The sequence below is a fragment of the Argiope bruennichi genome, chromosome 11 (genome assembly GCF_947563725.1).
Source record: "Argiope bruennichi chromosome 11, qqArgBrue1.1, whole genome shotgun sequence".
In the NCBI taxonomy this organism is placed as follows: domain Eukaryota; kingdom Metazoa; phylum Arthropoda; class Arachnida; order Araneae; family Araneidae; genus Argiope; species Argiope bruennichi.
Genome location: NC_079161.1, coordinates 32,046,094 through 32,070,441, shown reverse-complemented (window position 1 = coordinate 32,070,441; position 24,348 = coordinate 32,046,094). Strand labels below are relative to the sequence as shown.

The 24,348-nt window shown below is 28.4% G+C and overlaps 1 protein-coding gene across 1 annotated transcript in view; it reads left to right on the top strand.

Moving 5' to 3' along the window:
* LOC129957555 (serine protease inhibitor 2.1-like) overlaps positions 1-17,730 on the top strand; it is a 45,990-nt gene extending 28,260 nt beyond the window's left edge. The window contains exons 2-3 of the mRNA XM_056069914.1: positions 7,041-7,234; positions 15,386-17,730. Coding sequence (XP_055925889.1) covers positions 15,404-16,633 — 1,230 coding nt within the window. The 5' untranslated portion in view covers positions 7,041-7,234; positions 15,386-15,403 and the 3' untranslated portion in view covers positions 16,634-17,730. The remainder of the gene's footprint in view (positions 1-7,040; positions 7,235-15,385) is intronic.
* Positions 17,731-24,348: the final 6,618 nt, after the last annotated feature.

The window sequence follows — 24,348 nt, the reverse complement described above, 5'->3', positions numbered from 1 at the left end:
ATGGAAGAAGTCCACTAACAGGAAGTCATTGATAATAAGACAGGCTTTCCTAAGTCCAAAAACAAAACTTTTGGAATTATGCTTTGTCTGTTTCTCAATGAGCACCATAGCTCAAAAATGCGAAATTTTTGAAAAGAAATTTGGCAGGTTGTTTTGGCTCCAAGCTTGCCACCAAATTCAGAGATTATTATCATATTTTGACCGAAATTCTTCCTAGAAAAATCTGTCTCTGTTTGTGAAAACAGAGTTATACCGCCGGAAGTAGTCTTATATCTCTCATGAAGATCCCACACAAAAATCCCTCACCCCCTTCCCATGCACAAAAAATATTGATCTTAATTAAGTCTGAACGCTACTCATACTCTTTTTAGATTCCCACATATGAATGTTCTGTGCTGCTCAGTAAAATGAAGACAACGGGATATACATTTAGGAAGCCTTTCGCTGACCAATTGAGACCAAAATTTGACGCATAAAAACAATTTTACTAACCTCATGTATCTAAAGTCATTTAACGAAGTTGTTTTGTTTTCGAGTTTGTGCTTTTTACGACCATGCAAATGTGGAAAACAAAAAAAGGTCTCTACATTTGACTCAAATTTAAATGCAGATCAACAATTCATACACTATTGTTCACCAATTTTTTTCTTTTAGTTATTAATTATTTGAATTATTGTCTTTATATGTATTCAAAGATTTCCTAAAATTGATTTCGCTCAAAATTGAATGGTAATCTGCAAACTTGATGAAAAAATAACAATTTCATTCCGTCCTAACTCAATGAATTTTTGAGTATCGTGTTCACAACAGACAGACATAATTCCAAAAACATATTTTCGGGGCACAAGGAGATCTGAAACATGGGGGTTCAAAGTCGAATTTATTTTTAAAGTTATGATACGTTCTCTTATGTACTTCGCATTGAGCAAAGTAAAGATGATAAGAGTTATATTAAAACTAGCAGGAGTGGTCTTCCTAAAACTTTCTTGCACACTCCCTGATAAAGATGTTATTCCAGAGAACTGCTTGCATGGAACTGCCATACAATAATTAAGAAATATTAGCCTTGGGTGGGATTTAGCATTTTCTCTAAATCCATAGTGTCAATCTTGGCGAGTTTTTTTGGCGATTAATACCTGACATGAGGTTACTAATATCCGAAAAAAAAAAGAATTTGCATTTTAGACGCCTTTTTTCCAACAAATTGAAGTAAAAATTTGACACAGAAATTGCAACTGAAGTCACAAAATGCCATAAAAAATTTGATATATTTGAGTCCTTGCGTTTTCCAGTTATCGCGTTTATATGTTTCAGAAAGTACAGACAGACAGATGGTCTAGCCCCTAGAAGGATTTGGCTCAAAATTTGATAATTATCTACACTATAGATGTTAAACTATATACCAAATTTTATACATCTAGCTCTCTTCGTTTTGTAGTTATTGTGTTAACTTATATTCGAACAGCCGGATAGATATATTTCCTCTGAACAGGTTTTGTTCAAAATTTGATAGAAATTTGCAAATTTTGTGTAAAGTCCGTACGCCAAATTTCAACCGTCTGGATCAAAACATTTTTGAATTATCTTTGTCGTAGGCAGACAGACAGACTGACATTTTTCAAAAATGTGCTTTTTAAATTGAGGGAGGTCTAAAATGTGGAGATTTTTCATAATCCAGAATTCGAATTTTTTGCCGATTACAATACTTTCTTTATACTACATATACGAGACAGTAAAAAGCTTGGAATTTTAACAAAAATTAAAGTAACAACAATAAATAAAAAGAAATGTCATTACCACATGAATTCACGTAAAAAGGTAAATTCAGTTATTTATGGAAATTTGTGTCGCAGAGCTGCGTTCAATTATTTATAGAAAACTACCATCTCAATTTATAGGTTAATAAATTGAATGTTTTTTCAGTGGAACATTTGCGTGACGATCCTTGCAAAATGACAAAAATAGATGACAAGTTATTTGGCTGGAGACTTTTCTTTTGTGTCTTTTAACCTAATTACTTCTGCATGTTTCACATATGCGTGTTAAAACAATGATGGGTCACCAAGTAGTGGAAATAATTAAATATCTATTCGTAAAAAGTTGAACGCGATTTAAAAATTAGATTTTGTGATAAAAAACATCATTTTGAAAATTGGAAGCGAATTTTGATTTGATTTAATAAAGTCGTCTGTTGATAAATAAATGAATATATCGTCTGCTTGCTTTAAAAGCCATGTAAGTACAAAAATAAAAATTGGATATATCGTCTGCTTGCTTTAAAAGCCATGTAAATATAAAAATAAAAATTAGTTCTAATAATTATTTAAATTAATTAAAAATTTTGTTTCAAATCAGAGGTTGCTTAAATGGTATTCAAATCGGTCTTCTTAGAACTTTTTTCGCTAAGTTGGAGAGGAAAATCATATTGAATCACATTTCAATATATTCAGAAGTTACCTCGAAAAACACTAAAAATTCAATCCGTTTTTAGAGCAAAAGTTGTAACAAACAATTCTTAGGCGGTTTCATTTTTGCAAATCACAATTGGCAAGGGTGGTATCCTTGAAACTTTCTTGTAACGTCACTATTCAATGTTCTTATGTTTTATTAACTGCATGCCAATGGCGAATGACAGTTACGAAACAGCCTAATGGTGTGGAATGTTTGGTGATTTTTTTTTTTTTGGCGATTAATCGTTTTGCTGTGGGTAAAACAAAAGTACCAAGAAGCCAAGTGTGTTTCTTGAACACCTTTTTTTTTCTTGCTCGATGGAACCAATATTTGACGTTGAACTATAACTGTAGGCTCAAAATCACATGTCGAATTTTATAAATTTAAATCATTGCGTTTCCACGCTAACATGTTTATGATAATATAGATCGACTAACTGTCAACCCTTGACGGATTTGATTCAAAATTTGATAAATACTTGCATTTTAGATACTAAATCTGAATATCAAATTTTACCCATTTAGCTCTTTTCGTTTTGTAGTTATTGTGTTAACATATGATCTAACAAGCAGATATGGATTTCGTTCCATATATGATAGAAATCTGCGTGGTTCGTATACGAGAAAATAAAAAAGGAACATTGTAATATACCACATGAAGCTTGCTTAGAAAAGTTTTATTTGTGCAATTTCAGAGCTAATATCTATTTTAACACGATAATGTTTAAAGGCTATTATATTATCTATAAACGATGTCAAACGACATGTCTGCTTAAAAATAATGCGAAATGCTCTAATCGCTGATCATAGAACTAGCAAAAGCGTTAATTCTTGTGCAATGAATGTTCACTTAAAAAGTTTTTCTTTAAAATTTTGATTAGATTCTTAATTAAAAGTTAGTCGAAATTTTTATGTTTTCCTCAATAACTTTAAAACATATTATTGCATAATTTTTACATCACTTAAAAATTAAAAAAGAAAAAAAAAAAAGAAGAAGAAGAAAGAATAATAATAATAAAGTTTCCAAAAATATCATTTTATTTATGCTTAGTTTTTTTTCCTCCTAATTTCATTAAATTTTATAGTTTATTTTAAAGTATATTTTAATTTCTTACTTATTATATTTAATTACTTATATTATTATTTTAAATATATTTGATAGTTATTGTTAAAGGTTTTTGAAATTTCTTTTACATACACGGGCATTCATCGAATAAAACATTAAATATGTTTCTTTTTATGTTATGCGTATGTATGTTTATAGTTTCTATAGAATGGAGAATGAATTTAAAAAGACGAATTAATCCTAAAATTTATATTGTGAAGTTGACTAAAAGTTCTAATCTCTTCTAAAATTTAAAAAAAATCAATTTTGACTTTCCAATTATTTTGGGAATGAAATATGTTACCATACGAATTGTGATGGTTTTCCTTTGTTAGGTTCCGCTTTACATTTCCGTCGATTCATTTATACCATTTGATTCATTTCTAAAAAAAAAAAAGTTCTATTGAATAAAACTATTTTACATTTATTGCTTATTAAAGTTTCATAATTTCCCGTTGGGATATGCAATAATTCTTAAAGTAAAATGAAATTCATATATTTTATTTCGATGTCATTTAAAAAAAAGCTAATCTAGCGGAAATGAAAAGAAAAGAATAGTTCGTGATTTAATGAGTTTCTTTTGTCAATCTTTAACAAAAGAACTTCCGTGTGGAAATCGAATTATATGGAACTCTTGAGTACGTGCATATCTATGATTGGCAGAGATCTCGAAGTCCGATAAAGATAAGTATTGGTTCGAAACTGAAGTGAAATTTAGGAAGTAGGTGCAGATTTTAATCATATAAAAGCTGACTACCTTGCTGACTTCCTGCTCGTACCTCCATCTAGTGGTCAAATAATAAAACAATCAAACACTTTCTATCATGTAGATATTCTAAAAACTTCTTACATACAAAGTTTTTTATGATTGCAAGATGACTCTCTAGCATCATTATTAGAAAATATGAATATTATTAAAAATATTACGTACTTTAAATTCTCAATAATCCAGTAGAATTGATTTAGTTATATATGAAACTAACTTGATATATATAAAAAGAAGAATTTCCATTAGAATTTTACAAATTTTGTAATATTTTCTACAATAAACATATATTTTGCAATTAAAATGATTTTTGTTTTAATCCTGCTCTTTCGTTAATGCGGCTTACTTTGATTCAATAACTGCAAGATTATTGAAACTGAATTTTATTTTAATGGGGGTTTTAAAAATTGTTATTATACTATGCTAATTGAATATCTGTATTTTATAATTTTTTATTCAGTACGCCATACTAGCATATAATTTTAATTGATGTACGTTCTCTTTTTTAAAAAAAATCATACTAGCCGCTTTTGGTGCTGGGAAAAGTCCAAGCACCGATTGGTGTATTTTGTATTTAGTAAGATAATCAATAATTTCGAATGATCCATTTCTATAAAATTAAACGATTTTTATAGAATGAACTCACTCACTATTTGATCCCCCATCAGTTTTAATTAAACTAGTATTTTAATTAAAAAGAGTGGTATTTAAAATTTGTATTTCATTAGAATATTTATTGGTTCAAACTACGTAAAATATAGTTATTTATTTCATTACCACTTTTTATTAGATATATATGCCAATTTACAGTTTTAGAGACTTGTATTCTATTTAGAGTGGATATCTAGATAGAATAAGTTAACTTAATTTTTTGGTCTGAGTTTTTGGGAACGTGATGGCAACGTGCTGATAAAAAATAAATTCATGCGTATTCATTCACATGCCCGTGCAAGTTAAATTTTATTTTCATTTTGTGTGAAATAAATTATTGAGTAATATGATTAAAATATTTTTTTTAAAATTCATTAAAAATAGAAATTTATTTTGTAGATTAAAATATTGGTAGCACTCAAAAGATTATTTTTGAACTTTAAGATGATTTAAAAAATCAGTTTTGTTCTGTAATATTTTCGGAACTTATAGTGGGAAAATGCCAAAACTTCGCTTAATTTTTAATTAAGCAAAATTCTAATAAAATATTTAAAAATCGTTCCTCATTTTCATCCTCCAAAGTAGATATGTGCCAAGTTTGATATCTCTCTGTCAAACTGTCTAAGTCACACACAGACACGCACACACACACGCGCGTGGGCGCGCAATAATGTCAAAATTTCCGGAGAGTGTCATTCGGTGAATGTTGACATTCACCACGGAAAGTCGAAATTTGCGAGATATCGGTCTTTTACTGTAACATATATTTTCAATTTATGCTGAAGACCAAAAAAACAGTGAAATAACTGAAAAATTTGAGCACTTATAACATTTCTGTGAAGTGAAACATCACTAATGCGAAAGAATGATGCCATGCGTCAGCGCCATCTATATATACTAAATGGCCGACAACGACTGGGGACAACAAAAATTATACTCTGCATGCGTAATGCGGTAAAATCCTAGATGGGCCCACCTCTTGGCGACTTATTTGAAATCTCGCCAAGTTGACTACTAATTGAATATTTGTTATTATTATTATTTTTCAATTAGAAAACGATACTTGAAGGCCAGAAATAATAATAAATAAAATAAAATAAATATAATAAAAAATAAATATAACAAATAAAATAAATATATAACAAATAAAATAAATATATAAATAATAAAATAAAATAATAAATAAATAAATAAATAATAAAATAAAATAATAAATAAATAAATAAATAATAAAAATAAATAAATAAATAATATAAATATAATAAAAAATAAAATCCGTCTAGGTTGCTACATTGGCGACGGTATCGCCACTCGTTTGGCGAGAATTCAAAAAGACGCCAAGAGGTGGGCTGTGCAAGGATCCACCCGCGTACTTAACTTCACTACGGTATTAAGCTAATTAAGAAAAAAAAAAATCAAAGATATAACTGTAACGTTGTAAATTGTGAAACAAAAAGCAAAATGAAGCAATTATTCTTGGAAAGAAGTAAAACTCATAATAATTCTGTCGCTGCTTGCCTTTCGTTGGGATGATAGCACGAGAGTAATCTCTTCCCCCATTTTTACGACTAATACTCAGAGATATCTAACGAGTAGTATAACACAATATAGCTCTCCTTGCCTTGTCAAGTTATCACTGACCAAACACTATCATATACCTGGAAATTATGACCAAAGACATCATATGCCTGGAAGTTATGACCAAAGACTATCATATGTCTGGAAGTTATGACCACAGACTATCAATTTACCTGGAAGTTTTCATTAACCATAGATCTCATTCTCGAAATAGATTCCATATTGGGAGAAAAAATGGGGCATTACTCTGACCAAATACAGTGATTTTTTTTGTGAAAATTTTTTACGAAAACTGATTTATTTATTAATTTTTTTTACCTCGAAGTATAAAAAAAATTAACACATATTTCATAAGAAATTTTCCTACTTATGCCATATTCGTATGTACAAATTCATGTTTTCTGTGAAAAACAGCTAAATATTTATTATTACGAAACGAACTGCCGTTCTTTTTTATGCAACAAATGAAAAATTTCGCTTCTTTCGCCAGGAACCGCTTCCTTTGGAAAACCGGATCTTAACCAAGAGATAATTTGCGTGGTTCCGGTTTTTGCAGAAGAAGGATATCGCGCCATATACTTCGACTATGTGCAAAAGAAACCTCCGCTTGATGAACTGATATTCCTTATCTGAAAGGTGAAGAGAGATATTGTTTACAGAACAATTATACTGGATGCTTGGAAGGTAAGTTATGTTATATCTCTAATGAGGAATTTTTTAAAAATCTTCATTTCATATAAATTGGTTATTGCATATAATGGAAGCCATGCTATTTTGATATTGTTACTTTTTCATTCACGATAGAAATAAACAGAATTTATTGTAGTCACAAAAAAATCTTGGAATATTCAGACATTTGAAAGCTCCTTATGTCCGAAATAAAATATTTTTATAATTTTTTTCTGTCTATCTGTGAGAATGTTTACTAAAAGCTGAGCTTCTAGGGTGAAATTTGAAATAGGATCTTTAAATGATAAATGCTGATCTGTTCATGGGTAATCTGTGAGAATGATTACTTAAAACTGAGCTTCAAGGGTAAAATTTGAAATGGATCTTTAAATAATAAATGCTGATCTGTTCATGGGTAATCTGTGAGAATGATTACTTAAAACTGAGCTTCAAGGGTGAAATTTGAAATAGGATCTTTAAATAATAAATGTTGATAAATGATAAATGCTGATCTGTTCATGGGTAATCTGTGAGAATGATTACTTAAAACTGATAAAATTTGAAATAGGGTCTTTAAATAATAAATGTTTATCTGTTCATGGGTAATCAGTCTATCTGTCCGATTGATCTTCTGTATGTAAAAATTATAACTCAGAACCGCAAGGAGATTTAGCATGTGTGTAATCACAAGAATTGAAATTTCGACTTAAGATTACGAATATGAAATTTCCATTTCGATTTAAGACCTTAAATTTATATAGCTAGTGAAAATGATAATTTTTATAATAAAGATTGCAATTCAGAATTATTTATAATATTGAAAAGTTAAATAAGTAATATATAATTAATAAACTACTACTAATTGTTATTTAAAGTAGTTTAATAATTTCAAGCGCAATTCTAATAAATAGATGTGTAATTTTATGAAGAAATGTAAGGAATTTTTAGAAGTATGTAAAAGAATTTTAATACAGAACTGTATAGGAAATAGCACGATTTAAATTAAAATATTAAGTTCTGTTTAATAACTTATAGTGCAATTAATAGTAATTAAAATATTTTAGATTTTTTTTAAAAAAGTGACAAATATTTTAATGCTTTTTTCAATTGACTAAGGAATTAGTATTTGGGTGGGAAAGTACCAGATTTTAATAAAAGAATACATTCATGCATGTGAGCTTGGTCACACCATACTTGTTGCCATTGGGTAAATGCTCGCCGTTTTTAAAAATGTAAATATTTGGAAAAGTGGTGCCAGCTCAGGTATCATTGTATTATTTGACAACAATTCAAAACTACGAGGTCGTCCCGAAATAGTCTTTGCATTGTTTCAAGAGAGGAATTTAACTCTTTCACTACTACTCCGGCCCAACCAGCCGTACAAATTATATTCTGACGGGCAGCTTTTGTTTCAAAAGAGGGGTGCAGGATGTAAAGCGAAGACATATTTGGCAATAATTCGTTTTACATCTATCCGCCGTATGAGACAGAAACCGGTCCGGTAGTATAGAATTTGTACAACCGTTTGGGGCGGGTCAGTAGTGAAAGGGCTAATGTACCTACAATTAAATTATTTGAGAATCTGAATTTGCCGTAGATGCCATCATAAGATCAATGTATCGTGTGAAAATTTGAGAAAATGCCTAGTGAACAACATATTTATTCGTTCCACCGAATACTACATTTATTAAAAGATTTCTAATAAATTTCAATGTTTAGTTTATTTTTACATTATCTATTTGAAAATTATTGACCATTTTGCAAAAAGTACTTTTTGGAATTCTACTTGTGAGCCTTAAACGGGGTCCAGCTAAGGCGAGGAGAATCGAAAACTATTGTGAATGAAACATTTATTTGAAGAACATCGGATGAAACATTTATTTGAAGTGAATGTGTGCAGTGCTTTTATAGTTCAGTGGAATTGTCATACAATGTTTTGATGTATAAATGATTCAGTCCTTTTTAAATTGAAAAAAAGACATTTGTTTGTTATACAAACAAATATTTATTTGTTTGTTATTGTCGATTTATTCCAAATACACCCCCCTCCCCCCCCCAAAAAAAACACTACAACGTTTGCCTCTCTTTTGAGCAGCAAATGAATTGCCCAAAGAAAAAATTCTGGTTGGTTAGATGGATTTAAGTTATTCGATCAATTTTTGATAAACGGATGGGAATTGAATTTCTGTCCAGCAAATGTACTCATCACGGAGCCAAACTAATAGTAGTCTGAAGAAGCAATATTTGGTGAATACTGCGAATAGGGTAACACGTGCCAGTGAATGGAGTCTAAAGATTCTTTCTCTGTTCCAGTAACAAATGGGACAGTATTGTCAAGCTGGAAAAAAAACCTTGTTATGTCTTTCGCCATATTAAATGTTTCGTTCACATTGATCAACTGTTATTTGTATCGATTTGTCATGGATAGTTTCATCGCTACCAGTTCTGTATTTTGGATTTTTTTTTGAATTTTCCATGCTATTTGTCATGTGCATTGAAATCACCATTTTTAAATTACCGAAATACTCTTTGCAAGTTATATTCGATGGGGCATGTTTGCCATAAATGTCCAACAGCAAACTATGCCTTTCTACAATAGTTTTTTTTTTTTAATGAAATACTGCAACATAACTTTCAGAAAATGCTGCGTATTTGGCGAAAAACTCAACATGCTTTCTAAGCTAAAAAGTATTAATCGCAGACTATACACATTTTTTAAAAAACTGTCAAATTTTTCAAGCACAACTTTCTGGGTTAATTTGCAGATAAGTAGAACTACTAGCGCCATCTATTTGAAATTTCTGAATTTATATGAATATTCCCAATTAAAAAATGCAGAATAAGAATGTATTAGCAATTATATTGATTTAATTTGATAACAGCTTCTATTGCCATTCAAAGCAGGCTGTTGAATTATTCCTGGATATTAATCCAAAGAAGTATTAAAAAATATTGACATCGGATTTTTGTACTTTAAATAAAATCTATTAATCGGAGATAAAAAAAATTTAAGCCGGAAAATAAGTATAAAGAACAATTATACAATGCCTCATCGAGCATTGAAATGGCTTAAACTCTTTTTTTAAAAACTGGAAAAAAATTAGTTTTTTAAAATTTTAAATAAATTTTTGTGATTTCACTCATGTATGTGGTTTAGGACTGGTAAGGATTTGGATAAATCCTTGCATTATTTTTAGAAACAAAAAAAAGTCACTTTTGTTGAAAACAGCATTGTTTTCAGTCCATTTAACCCATTTGTCACATTTTAGATTACATAATGATAAATGATTTAAAAAAGAATGGAAATTAAGTTCTTAAAAATCGTATTTTCTGTCCCCTATAAAATCTGACTTAATGGTGCTTGAAAAATATTAAATATAAATGAACAACATTAGTAGTGTTCGAGAGTCTAACACTCATTTAATTGAGTCAAAATGTTCGCTTCAAATTTAATTTTTACAGTTTTTTTCCAAAAAATCATTGATTATAATAACACCTGAAATTACAATACGATATTCATAAAATGTAATTTTTGTTTATCAGCCAAAGGCAATTCGTGCATGGAATCAAATCTCTGTTAAGAAATTATCCCTTACTAACTCACTCTTTAGCTGCTTTTCTTTATCATAATCAAATGTATAAGTAAAATAATTTTGCGTAACATGAAATGCATTCATATGTATGAGTAAATTGATCGCAGCGCCCCTCGCCAAGAAGTATGGCAGTTCAATCTAAAACCTTTGAATGCTTGAAAGAAAAACAGAAATATAACTGATTTGCATGATTGTGATGTGTCATTCTGAAATTTGTTTAGAGTTTTACGGTGAAAGGATCATGCTGCGCCAAAGCAGGTTATTAAAATTTCAAATCGACGAAAAAAAGTTGCTCAATAGTATAATATTTAAATTTTAAGCGAATGAAAAATTTGCATTAAATTAATTTATGTAATATATTATGTTTTGTTATTGTTGTGAGATTTTAAAACTATGATCAATTACTATAAGGATACTCTCTCACATTCCATAATAGGAATTTTTTTAGCCTTTTTTTCCCCCAAAAATTTATTGCAGGAAAACATTCCAAATAAGGTACTAATAGTTCAACTATCAACATATGTATTCATATTACATAATTAAGATTCTTGAATGAGAATTCTATGAATCTTATGAGCATTTTAGATTTAGAATGCTCATAAAAAAACCTGAACTTCCACTTAATGTAAAAACAGCGATAACTATATTCGTTATTTTTTTAAATTTGTAATTAATATGTAATTTTATTTGTCCATGTGTATGTGAACATGGTAATGTGAAAATCCAAAGATAAGATAAAGGAAATTAGGCATAAGATTTTTTTTATATAATGTCTGTTCAAATCTCGAACAAGTTTTTTTTGTGTGTGAAAAGGTATTTTTTTTCAAGTAACATACTCCATTTTTTTTCCCAATTTTTTTAAAAGTACAAAAAAAAAAAAAAAAAAAAAAAAAATTGAAACATTTTTTTTTAAATATTTATTTTGCACAGTTTACCTGGACAAGTTTATAGATCCCATTTGTATTAAATATAATGAAATTTTCAAATGAATTTAGTTTTATAAAACTTATCATCGCTGTAATTAAAATTAATTTTTGCAATCGTTGAAACCAGTTAGTAAAATTAGCATGGCAACAAAACTAATTACAGTGAATGCATAATTAAAGAAAATTGGAGATGGCGTCAGATTTATTTCCGAAATTTTAAATGAGAAACATCAAAATTCTCCAGTGAAAACGATCAAGATAATTTCAAAATATTTTTATCGATGAAAATCTCGAGCAATTGATTGCCAATTCACGAACGTTTTTGACTTCCTGTTATAAATGACATTTTAATGTAGAGACTTATGAGAGTCACGAAAAATCCAGGATTTTTTTTAAGTAAAAAAATAAAAATAAATCTTTTCTTAAAACTGAATTTAAATTTAGTAATAAAAACAAATCTGTGTCTAATCACTCTCTGAAAGACAGACTGTTGGGTATTGAGAAATTATATTTGGCAAAAACTAAACATAGAAAGAATGTTTGCGATTAATGGAGAAAGAATGGAGCGATTAATGCAAAATTTCAATTCATATTTTAATCAACTAAAAATGAAGCAAAATGTTGACATTTTCGTCAATAGCTTCTAGAAATATTATAATATAAAAGTAATTTATATACTATTTATAATATGTTATACCTTCTGGAAATTTCAAAAATTATCTTTTCTTTCACGCCGGTTTATTTACCAAGCGATTTTTTCTTTAATGAGAATAAATTTTTAAAAATATTTTATTATTGCAATACATTGCTTTTTATTTTTGTAATTATATTGAAATCGTTTTCATTTTTTTTTTTTTTTTTTTTTTGCGAAAATATTTTATTTCATTTTTTCTTTTCTTTTGATGATAATTGTTGGTTAATTTCCTAACGTCTCCTTTTAAACACATAATAAGTGTTTAATGTTTTTAAAATGGAATTTATTTTGCTTTTAAATCTTTATATAATTTTTTAATATTTTTAAGGTTTATAGTTTATAATTTCTAAACTCTTAATATCTTAAAAAAAATTTGATATACAAACATTAATTTATTAATACATATTTAATGTTATTATGATTTACTACAGATACTCACTTTTTAAGTGCTGATACTGATTTTGTATTATACTTTGTATTTATGAATTTTGTCGTACCTATGCTTTTTTAATGATAGTTAATTTTAGGTAATTTGATCATCATTTAATAGATGAATACAATGTTTATCAAAATTTTCTTACTTTTATTCGTTATAAGACTTTTTATGTTTTCGTACATTTACCATTATATCTCAATCATTCTTCTGAGCAAATAAAATTTCAATTAATAACGTTAAGAGCATAGATTAATTTACGAGTCAAATGACTTGAATTAATTTAACATTTAGAAGATTTATTTTTACTTTTATATTTTATTCCAAATGTATAATAGTATTAGTTTATCGCCAAAACAGACGGAAACCATATTTATACTTGTTTTTGAATGCATTTTGAATAAAAAATTTCGAAACAGAATTTAAGAGAATTCGTGATTTTTCTGGGTATTCCTAAAAAAAAAAAAAAAAAAAAAAAAAAAAAAAAAAAGACCAGAGAGAATAGTGATGCTTTTTTTGTTAATACAAGAATGATGCCACCGTAACCGTAGTTATGATTAATGGCTGGCAAGAATGATGCCAACTAATTATCGAGAATTACTAAGTAATTACGTCTTAATCTAGTCAGTTCTTATATTTTGATTAGACATTCGGACTTGCACAACTTTCACTAGTCACAAGACCTTAGAAAAAAATGATTCAATAAAAATTATTTTTAAATAATTTTTTTACGTTTGTGCTTCCGCCATAAAATGAAAATAAAATATTTTATTGTTTAGTATACTAATGAGCTATGTTTTTAAAAATTGTTTTCATTAAATTTATATGAAATTAAATTGGAATGAAATGTTTCTATGATTAACGCACGCCTTTTCTTAGTTGAATGCATTGTTTAAGAATTTGTTTTATAATTTCACCTGTTTTTGATATATGATTAGTCAGTGGGTTAAAAATATTAGATAAAAATCAATGTTCTCTGATTTAATAAATGTTGATAAAAAAATCGATTCACATATTAAAATCATTCTGAATAAAAGATTCGTGGAATTTGGGATTCTGTTACTTGTTAATGTGAGAATGAATTTCAAAAAGAATAATATCAAATTTATTCTTTCGAATTTCTTGATAGTTGCGATGTTATTTCGAAAAGAAAATTTTAAAATTACATTTCTCTTTTTAGCCTGTAGATGGCGACTGTATCAACACACTTGCATGAGAATAATCAGAGATTAGCTCACTTATTGTATTAGAGATTAGCTATATATTCTAACATTTTGATAATTAATTTATCAATTGCTATAACGTTTTATTTGACTAGATTTTTCCTTAATTAAATGGAATACTTTTCTCCCTTTATTATTCAAACTTTTACATTCTTTGGAAAATTGACTAACTCAACTTTATAAAATTGAATTGCATGTTAGAATAGTGACCATTCTTGTTTGACCTCTTGTTTGAATTATGTTTAGTTACATAATTCATTACACAATCGATTAACTTGAATTTGGTTTTTTTAAAATCAATTCTGAATTGTTTAATGATTAGTTAAAGAAAAAGAAAAGATTTTAGATTTTATGTAGATAAATTTGTGTAAGGGATTTCAAATGGAACAATTACTAATTTTTAAACTTTGAATTAATTTTTTTTATTTAATTTCATACATCCTTAAGCTCTTTTATTAAAATATTTATTCAACTGTGATTTAACAATAAGATAATCTTGTAGGGTAAAGTTACAATACATATACATTGCCCGTATAATAATCGTATGTATTTTGAAAAAGAATCTATTATTTTTTTCAATAAATATTTATTTGTCATTCATTTTTTAAAAATTTTGTTTCAACTTTTGGGCTCGTGAAAAATTTTTTTTTTTTCAATGTGAAAAAAAAAAAAAAAAAAAAAAAGGTTTAGAACAGTACATTTGTCATCTCTGGCATGGCACTTTCTTCTCTTAACAATTGTTGTAGTGGAGTAAATAGCTTACTTAGAAGTTAATGCGCATGCTCAGCTGCGAAAAAGTGGTTTTGAGTTTAAGAATAAAATACTGTTAGAAACTTTCTTCTCTTATAGAAATATAAATACTATTTTTTGAAATATCAAAAAAAAAAAAAAAAAAAAAAATGGTTTTACGATGAAGACTGATTTGTATAAATAAATTCCAATGACATGTAAAACTGTGGTAAATTATTGATAAATTTAACTTTAATAAATATTTTGCTTAGTTTTGACTGATTTTAGTCAAATGATTCATTCAATTTCGTTTATTTTTTCAGATTGATTTATTGAAGCACATTTGATCTTCAACTGTGAGGGCATTTTATAAATAATAAGCATTAATATTTATTTTAGATATATTACTTAAAAGCATCGAAGTCTTAATTGTTAATTTCATTTCTTTTTCTATATTACATAGCTTTTTAACTAAGCAGTTGCATTATGAGCAATTATTATGAAGATTTTGCATTCATTATAAAGAATTCTTTACATTTAATAGTATATATATTCTTTTTCTTTTCAGTTTCCGTTTAAAAGAATAATGATGGTGAAAATTACCACCATAAGACTTCTGTTGCCAGTATTTCTTCTCACTCTTTTCTTTAACAACGCCATCACCGAAAATGCTTCTGAAAGTGAATGTGTAAACCAACTAAAACCAGTAACAAAGATAATTTCATCATTATGCTCCCAGCTGATTAAAGAAATCAAAGGTGAGGACAACTTCTTCTTCTCACCTTTAAGTATATCCGCAGCTCTTGCCATGATATACACTGGAGCTGAAGGAACAACAAAGAAACAAATGACGGACGCACTTCATTATAACCTAGCTGGAAAATCATGTCTTGACTACAAGATTAATGAAGAATTTGGAAACTTGTTCACCTCCTTAACAAATCAGGATACATACACTCTTCTGATAGCAAATAGTGTTTTCATCCATCTCGGCCTTCCAGTGTCTCCCAAGTATCTATCCAAGTTGCGAAATTATTTCAAAACTTATGTTGAATACTTGGATTTTGTCAATGAAGAAACTTTGTCCTTGGAGGCTATAAACAATTGGGTAGCCAACCAGACCAAAGGACACATAAAGAAGCTGTTAAATGAACCGTTAGATCGTATGACCATGATGATACTTATGAATGTTATCTACTTCAAAGGACTTTGGAAACACCCATTTGCAGAAGAAAAGACATGGAACAGCTCTTTCTATAAAAAGGATGGTACGAAGAAGACAGTACCATTTATGCAACTGGAACAAATCCTTAAGTATTACCACGATGAAGAGACCAACTATTCTTTCTTGGAGTTAGACTATATGGGTGGCAACATAAGCATGCTTTTGATAATGGCCAAAAGTTATGATGAATTTCCAGATATAGAATTAACAAGCGAAGCACTGTGCGACATTCGAAGTCAGTTACAGTCTACGAATGTCATGGCTGTCGTTCCCAAGTTTAAACTGGAGTACAGGCGAGAACTTTCGAAGGACATGACAAAATTGGGAATGGATGAATTGTTCTCTGACAGAGCAGACCTCACAGGAATACGGGAACAGAATGACATTCATGTATCCTTAATGATTCACAAAGCAGTGTTGGAGGTAGACGAAAAAGGAAGTGAAGCATCAGCTGTTACAGGGGTAGGAATTGATGCCAGGCGTAGACCAGAGCGGCAACGTATTTTCTGGGCTAACCATCCCTTCTTATTTTACATCATAGATAAAGAATCGAATACTATTATATTTGCTGGAAGACTATCAGATCCTTAATTACGACTGGAAATTCCTTTTATACGTGTTTCATGTTTATGAAAATTTCGAAAAGATATTTGTTCAAATCTGCGTTTTGGTTCAAAAGACATTCTAAACTAATCTTTCAACATTGCCCAAGTCACAGATAAAAATAATTTCTAAAATACAATTTTCATTTAAAGACCACAGTTCAAGACTTCATTTTCTTCACATGATATTCTTAAGCTTATGACCCAAAAAGTTTTTTCGTCTATTCTTGATTTATATGATAAATAAGGAATAAGGCGCTCTTTAATTTATTGGAAGAATCTCAGGTTCTTGTCTAAAGACAGGTCCTTAATTTTTCAAGAAATATTTAAAGTAAAATTTATGTTGGATATTTTTGAAATTATTCTGTTGGAATTAAAATTTTGGAAACAATTAATTCTAAAAATGATAATGACTGACATTTGCCCTATTTTATAAAATTTCCCAGACCTCAAGATACATTTTTCACTTTATTATTTCATCTCTTTTGACATTCAAAATTTGAAGAATTATTTTTGACTTCTAAATTTTGCAATGAATTTGTAAAATCTATTCTTTTGTATTTAATGACTTCTATTCAAATCAGAAAGAAAATTCCATCTTCAAATAAATTCACCAATTTTCCGATTTTTTTTATATTCAAATTTAATGTATTGATATATTGTGGTTAAATGGCAATTCTTACAAGAGTAAAATAGTGGTTTTTTTTTGTTTTTTTTTTGGTGGACACAAATTTTATTTTCATTTTAGTAACAAGCTAAGCTTGAGAAAATGATATTTCATGAAATATATTGTTAAAATTACCAAAATTTACTGCGTTGAATAAAAGAAGCATTTTCTGATATTCATAATCAGAAAATGTTTTAGATTATGAATATCAGAATTCTGACTTTAAAAAAAACCTGAAAGTCAGAGATTTTTAAACGTTTGCAGATTTCATTTGAGAGATTATTTCTACCTCATGTAAAACTTTTATACAAAGCATAAAGTTTTTTAGTGTTTTTTTTTTCTTTGATATTTTGTTAATGTAGTGTGTTCAAAGCAAAACTGTTTATTTTGTATCAATGTTTCTTTAAAATATAACGCTAATAAAATTTATTTAATAAAGGCCAAAATCATGCTTATGCTTATATTATAGTTTCATATCACAATATATATATTATTTGCTTTTCTATCTTTATATAATACTTTTTTACTATGATAAGAATACAATCGATATATTAATTTTAATTTTGGATAATTATTAATTAATTATTATTATAAAATAAAATTTATAATATAAAGAGTATTTATAATTTTAATTATAAGTACTCAATTTTAATTTTGGAGATTAAGCTGATGTATAGATGATATTTTTTTATTTGAAGCAAAAAAAATTGTGTTCCTGCTTTAATAAGAATATTTTTAATTAAACAATTATTAGTTTTAATTAAAGGGTTATAATATTTAAATATATATCTAATTAATTAATTAAATAAGAACTATTTTCGATTGAGACGGATACTGAGCATTTTGAAATATTTTGATCTCTGATACTCACAGGAACAGTAACGAAAAAAAAAAAAAAATGCAACGATTGTTTTGAATAAACGACATAGATATTTTAATAGCTCTCGTGAAACTAAGCGAATATAAATATATTACACTTTTTAATTTATTATTTTATATTTCAATATTATAATGGCAACGATTATTTTATTTTTGTTTATCGATTGTTTTATATTTATATTTATGCATATCCACACACATCTCAATATAAATTTTTTTTTTTCTGTTTTCCAGAAAATCCTTTTTATAAATTTTTGTTAATGATGATCAAAAAAATAATGAATATAATATAGAAGTTAATAAAAATATCCTCATATTAATGTTTTAAAAAGCAGATTTTTTTTTCATCCTAATTACCACCTAATTTTTAGTCTTTAATTGACAGTGAATGATGATATGGATTGATGAAATGTTTCTCCAATTTACCACCAGATAGCATTCACGCGTAATCAAATTAAAAAATATTGTGAAATCAAAATTTCAAAACAATTGATTGATTAATTGATAATTTAGTTCTAAAAATATTTAAACGGTCCACGGAGAGTACTTAAGCTTAGACATTTTCTAAACTCTATTGCTACAAGATTTCAGCGTAAAATATCATAAAATTCCATCTTTAGATATATAAACCAATTAAAATACAATAAAAGTGTATTTAGAAAGTATAGAGTAGAGTTAAGAATATGATGTTACAGGACCTAAATATGGATATCTATATAAATAGATTTCATTTTTATTTATCTTTAGCAAAGCTTCTGTAACTTGGATTTTATGATAGTAACTTAAAATTTACATTCTTACTGATGATAGATTGATTAATGAATCTCTGTCTGGATTCGGTTTCTATCTGGAGACCAAAAGTAAAAACTATTTATTCTATGAAAGTTAAACAATTTGCACAATACTGAAGTCAATATCGAAGGGAAGATTTATTGTAGGACTTGAAGTTGGTATGAAAATTGTTTCAGTACGATTTTTCTCACGTAAACTATCAATGAAAATTATTTAAAAAAGAAAAGGGAGAAAATTGCTTGGTTTTTATGTCGAAAGCACAAGGAAAAAATGGATTATGTTGAATTATAAAGCTGGATCAATTGAGTTTGCTAACGCTCCATTCCTGACAAAAAGAATACAGAAAAACAGTAAAAAACTATATTACTCTTTCGGGTTCTTAAACTGGAGATTTGTGATACACAGTAAAAGGGGTTGCCAAAGGGGGCAAGATCACCTCGGAATGCTTCACATTCATGTAAAGGGTGCCACTTAAAAACGTAACAAGATTTTATTTCAACAAGTATTGCACTAAAGTATATACTATTTCCAATAACAAAGTTATTACATACAAATTTATGAGAAAACATTATAAAATTTCATTCCTTGCACACGCACACACAACTGGAAACAATACCCAAATAAATAAATGAATAGAGCAATACATAAAGTAAGATCACAAACAAACCTAAGCAGAGACTCATAATTCCACCCTCTTTAAAATTCCATCACAAATATCTCTCGAAATTTTATCAATTTTTATTGCCACATTAAGGATTCAGTAACATTTGAATTTATTAGAAGAAACGGACAAAGTGATATTCACTTGTACATATACATTCGAGAATGAAGCAATCAGCGCCTCTCTCTTCTCAAACTACATCAGATGCATGACGGCTTATTTAAAATATGAATCCTGAGCAAATAAAAAGGGAAAAAAATAATTCCCAGAAACAAAAAAAATAATAAGCATTTGTTATGTATTGATAGATTAATTCATAATTAATTGAATTAATTCTGGAGCTTTTTGCTTCTTTTTCTAAAGCAGCCTAGTACCGCTGCCATTCATCCAAAATAATTTTAAAAATTGTCTCTTGAATTAAGAATAAGCAGTTGGAACAGCAATTAATTCTACTTTGATGAAAGCTTAGAGAATGATAGATTTGGCATATTGCCAGGACAACTCATTCTCTAAACTTCGGATGTGTTTTCAACCCTGGACAAGCCGACCCATTCTTCTGCTTTTGACATATTTAGTTTAATTTCATTAATAAATTTGAAACTGCATTTATCTTTATTTAAAATTTTAATTGATGAAGCACTGTTTATAATTTCGCACAGTTTTCTAATAATTAGAATGACACAAAATTACTTTTGTTAATTCAGCCTGGAAAACGGAATTATAAGGTGCAAATTTGAAATGGGGAATTTATATGCGTTGATTACTTTTAAAAATACACATCGATGCCCGGACATTATCATCAATACAGAACCATCGGTATACATCTCAAATTCTGGTTCTTCAATGCTATTTGGAAATTCAATAATTTTTACGTTTTGTAGAATTATTCATTAATTTTGTTATAATGTTTTAATTACTTAGTATCTAAAAAAAATTCGAGGATATTTAAAGTGAATTTGAAACTTCAAATTGCATCTTTTAGGGACGACATAGACAGGTGGTATTCCTGGGTGAATATTCAGTGTTTTAATTGAGCTGGTTCTTTACTAGCTGGATTTGGTCTGTTTAGCTGATCAACCAATAAAATCCGTAAAATTGAACTTAATTTAGCAATTTGTTGCTAAGTGAAGTATTTTCCACATATATCTTCACCGTATAGGAGAGCATTACCTATCAAGATATTGTACCATTCTTTTAATAAATTAATACTAGCACCATTTCAAGATAGTTATACGATTAAAATTACTAGTCAATACGTAAATCTTTTTGTGTAAGTTAAGAATATGTGGATTCATGTAACTTCTCAGATTTTGTAGTTATAATATACTTAGTTACTGAAAAGAGACGAAACAATTTCAATGGTTTTGTAACGAAATTTGAATATTAATGGTTCTATGCTATTCTCTAAGCCTGGCTAATTAACCTCTTAAATTAGCCTTATTCTTTTCAAAAAATAAGGCCAATGGTCTGGACGAACTCCTCAAGTTCACCGTCAACTCTAAATCATTATAAAATTTTAGTGAATTGCGATAACAGTTCATTTTAATTATGATATCGTTGCTCCAGAATCCAAAAATTTTTTTAATTAATAAATTGGTTGTTTTTTTCTTAAAAGAACCAAAAGCAGAGCTGCAAATAAATTATGCTTTCAAACAAAATATCAATATTTTTTTAAATTATAAGTTCTTTTTCGTAAATTCTTAACCACAATAAATGCTTAAGCAAAATTCCTCATTCCTTTCATTTTAAATTTAGATTTTTTAAAAAAATCTCAAATTCTATAAAATCTCCGACTAACCCCACACAGACATATAATCGCTGAAATATCCCAGGTTCAATACAGATCAGGATATTAAATAAGCACAAGAAATTAAACTGAATTGAAATCAGGAAATCCTGAACGATTAGTTGAAAAAAAATGTTGGATTAAATTCTTGGTTTTGATACAGTTCTGTGTGGATTTACTAAGATTTAATTCAAAAGCATCTCTTAGTCCATTGCGCATTCCATGTAAACAACTCTAAGTTTCGAAATCCCATTCGCATCCAATTTCTTCAAATCTTCAACGATCGCGGGAAATTTCATACAAAATGTAAAAAATAGCAATCAATTAAATTAAAATTCTGATGTACTTACGATTGCAAGCGTAAATCTTTTGCCAATGGCATCCAGTTGCTTTGTAATCTTAAGGAGTGTTGATCATTTGTCTGCAATGGTCCAACATTGAAAGTCCAATACTTCCAAAAATAATTGCCGTATTCAAAAATATGCACACATTTTGTTAGTTCTGGGCGAATGTTACACGTATCAATCCGCTATTTCGTGAGAAAGGCGATATTAACACAGATCAATTCAGATTATAGGGATCTCCAGTAAACTCAATCGCACACCAAGAAGGCTGGGTTAGTTCTCGAACGGGAGATGTGGGTTGGGTTGATGGGGCGCCTAGCCCCGGAAGGAGCTTATAGCTTATCTCCGGTAATGATGGACTGCAAAGAGCATGGCTTTCGTTCCATTAACGTGACCGTCTTTCGAAGAGCTCTGAAAGTGGTGTCTTGAACGGGAGACACCGTCTTTTGAACCTTTTATACATCTTTGAACAGGAGAATGAATTTGCGAAGAAGTTTAGAGAAACATTATTGTTAATAATAAAATCAGAATTGGCCACTTCGAATGGAATCTTAATTTTGGGATTATCAGCTTCATACAAGCAGTTATTAATATTTGTAACTCTTTTAAGTCATTCTGCAGAACTAGTGCCAATTGAAACAAATTATAATCTAATATTTTTCAAATTGATAAATCACAAATATTAGTACTAATACAATTTGAAATTAATTCTTCGGGGCCCTCAAAGAAAGTAGAAGCATGCAATGGCAAACTGACATTTAACATTAGAAGCATTGTTTTAGAAATCATAATGATGGAAACCCAAGAAGTGAAAAATAAATGGGAATTTGATTAAGACAAAGCTCAAAAATCAAGGCATGTGATTTTAGATATTGGTACATTGTTTGATACTGCTGTATGTCTCTGTCTACTATACTACTATGTCATCCATCCGTTGGACATTGTGATTTTTCTTTTGTGCTTATGTGTGTTACTGCTTTCTATGAGTACTTTTCAACTTAATCTCCTGAACGCAGAATTGGATTGCTAATTATTTAATTTAAATATTTTATTTTAGTCAAATTAACTATAATGTATACCCTTATTTACCGCCCATATTCTGGTGATGACTGTAAGCCTTTTAATAAATAAATAATGGTTCTCTCCCCGACGACCTGTAAAGTCTTACACCCTTTCGGGCAGGCGAGTCGTCGTTGGGTAGACCAAGACCAAGACAAAGCTCGCTTTTGTGATATCTACGATGGCATTAAATTAACCAAAATACAACAAGACATGATTTACAACTTCGTTTAAAGCATAAAATCCAGATAAATGCAAAATTTTCGCACCTATATTTGATTGGTATAAAAATCATACTTTATTTGATAAACAGCTTTACAGATATATTTTCATAAATTAAGTGGAAAATTCTAAATAAATATATTTTTAATCTAGATCGGCCGCTCAGTAATTCAAGATCCAGATAGCAAATTAACCAACAGCTCGAATTTCGAGTAAAATATGCTTTATACGTTTCGAATATGTTATAAACACGTGAATTCGAATCTAAGGGTTTGTTTTTCATTTACTTGATTATGCGGTGAAGTTTTAAGTACAAAGTTTTTTTATTTTATTTCACTGTTATTTCCAAATTAATTCTAAATATTAAATGTTCATGCAAAATCTTTAAAATTTTCTGCAATTAATAGAATATATATAGCTGATTTTATTATAGTAACAAATTATATAATAGAATCAAATATTTGATATTTTCTTTCATAACTGGTTCAATATAAATTATAAAGCATTATTTATCGTTCGAAATTTCTCACCAAGTGTTCCTCAAATGTTCATTAACCATAAAAACAAAATTTGAATAATGTCGTGAAATTTATTCAAAAAAATTTCTTTTTCTGACAGCAAAGATAAAAAATGTTTTGACTGGTACACATCTTTTAAAAAAATCATTGTTTAGCTAGTAACGCTATCTGTCTCAATTTTCCAAATTTTACAATAGGGAGGAAAAAAAAATATTTTTTTGGAACCCATAACAAATGCCTGACTTTTTTTTTACACTTCTAGTACAAACACGTAACTGCATGTTCGTTTGATGTAAATAAACAGTAAAGCACATTCGTTTTTGATAAAAATTTAGCTTCTTCCGTTCACGATAGATTTTACAACCGGAAGGCAGAAACTGATTTTTACGGAACGCATAATAAATACCTGACTTCCCCCTCACTTCTAGTGTAAACATGTAGTTGCATGTTCATACTTAGTGTAAATAAAGAGTTAAATACATTCGTTTTTGTTTGTGAAAAATTAAGTTTCTTCTATCTTTCACGATATTTTGAAAACTGAGATAGGTGGCGCTACGCGAAAGGTAATTCTACATAACGTTAATTTGAAATAGTATTTGCAGACGATATGTATAATTACTTGACCAAATATTGAAAAATATTCGTTCTTTTGTATAATAATTTACTGACTAAATTTTTAATAAACCATAATGGAAAAAATATTCAAATTAAATTCCGAATCTGAATAATAAACGTAAAAAAGGCACGTATCTAATCATTGTTGAATCACGCAATTG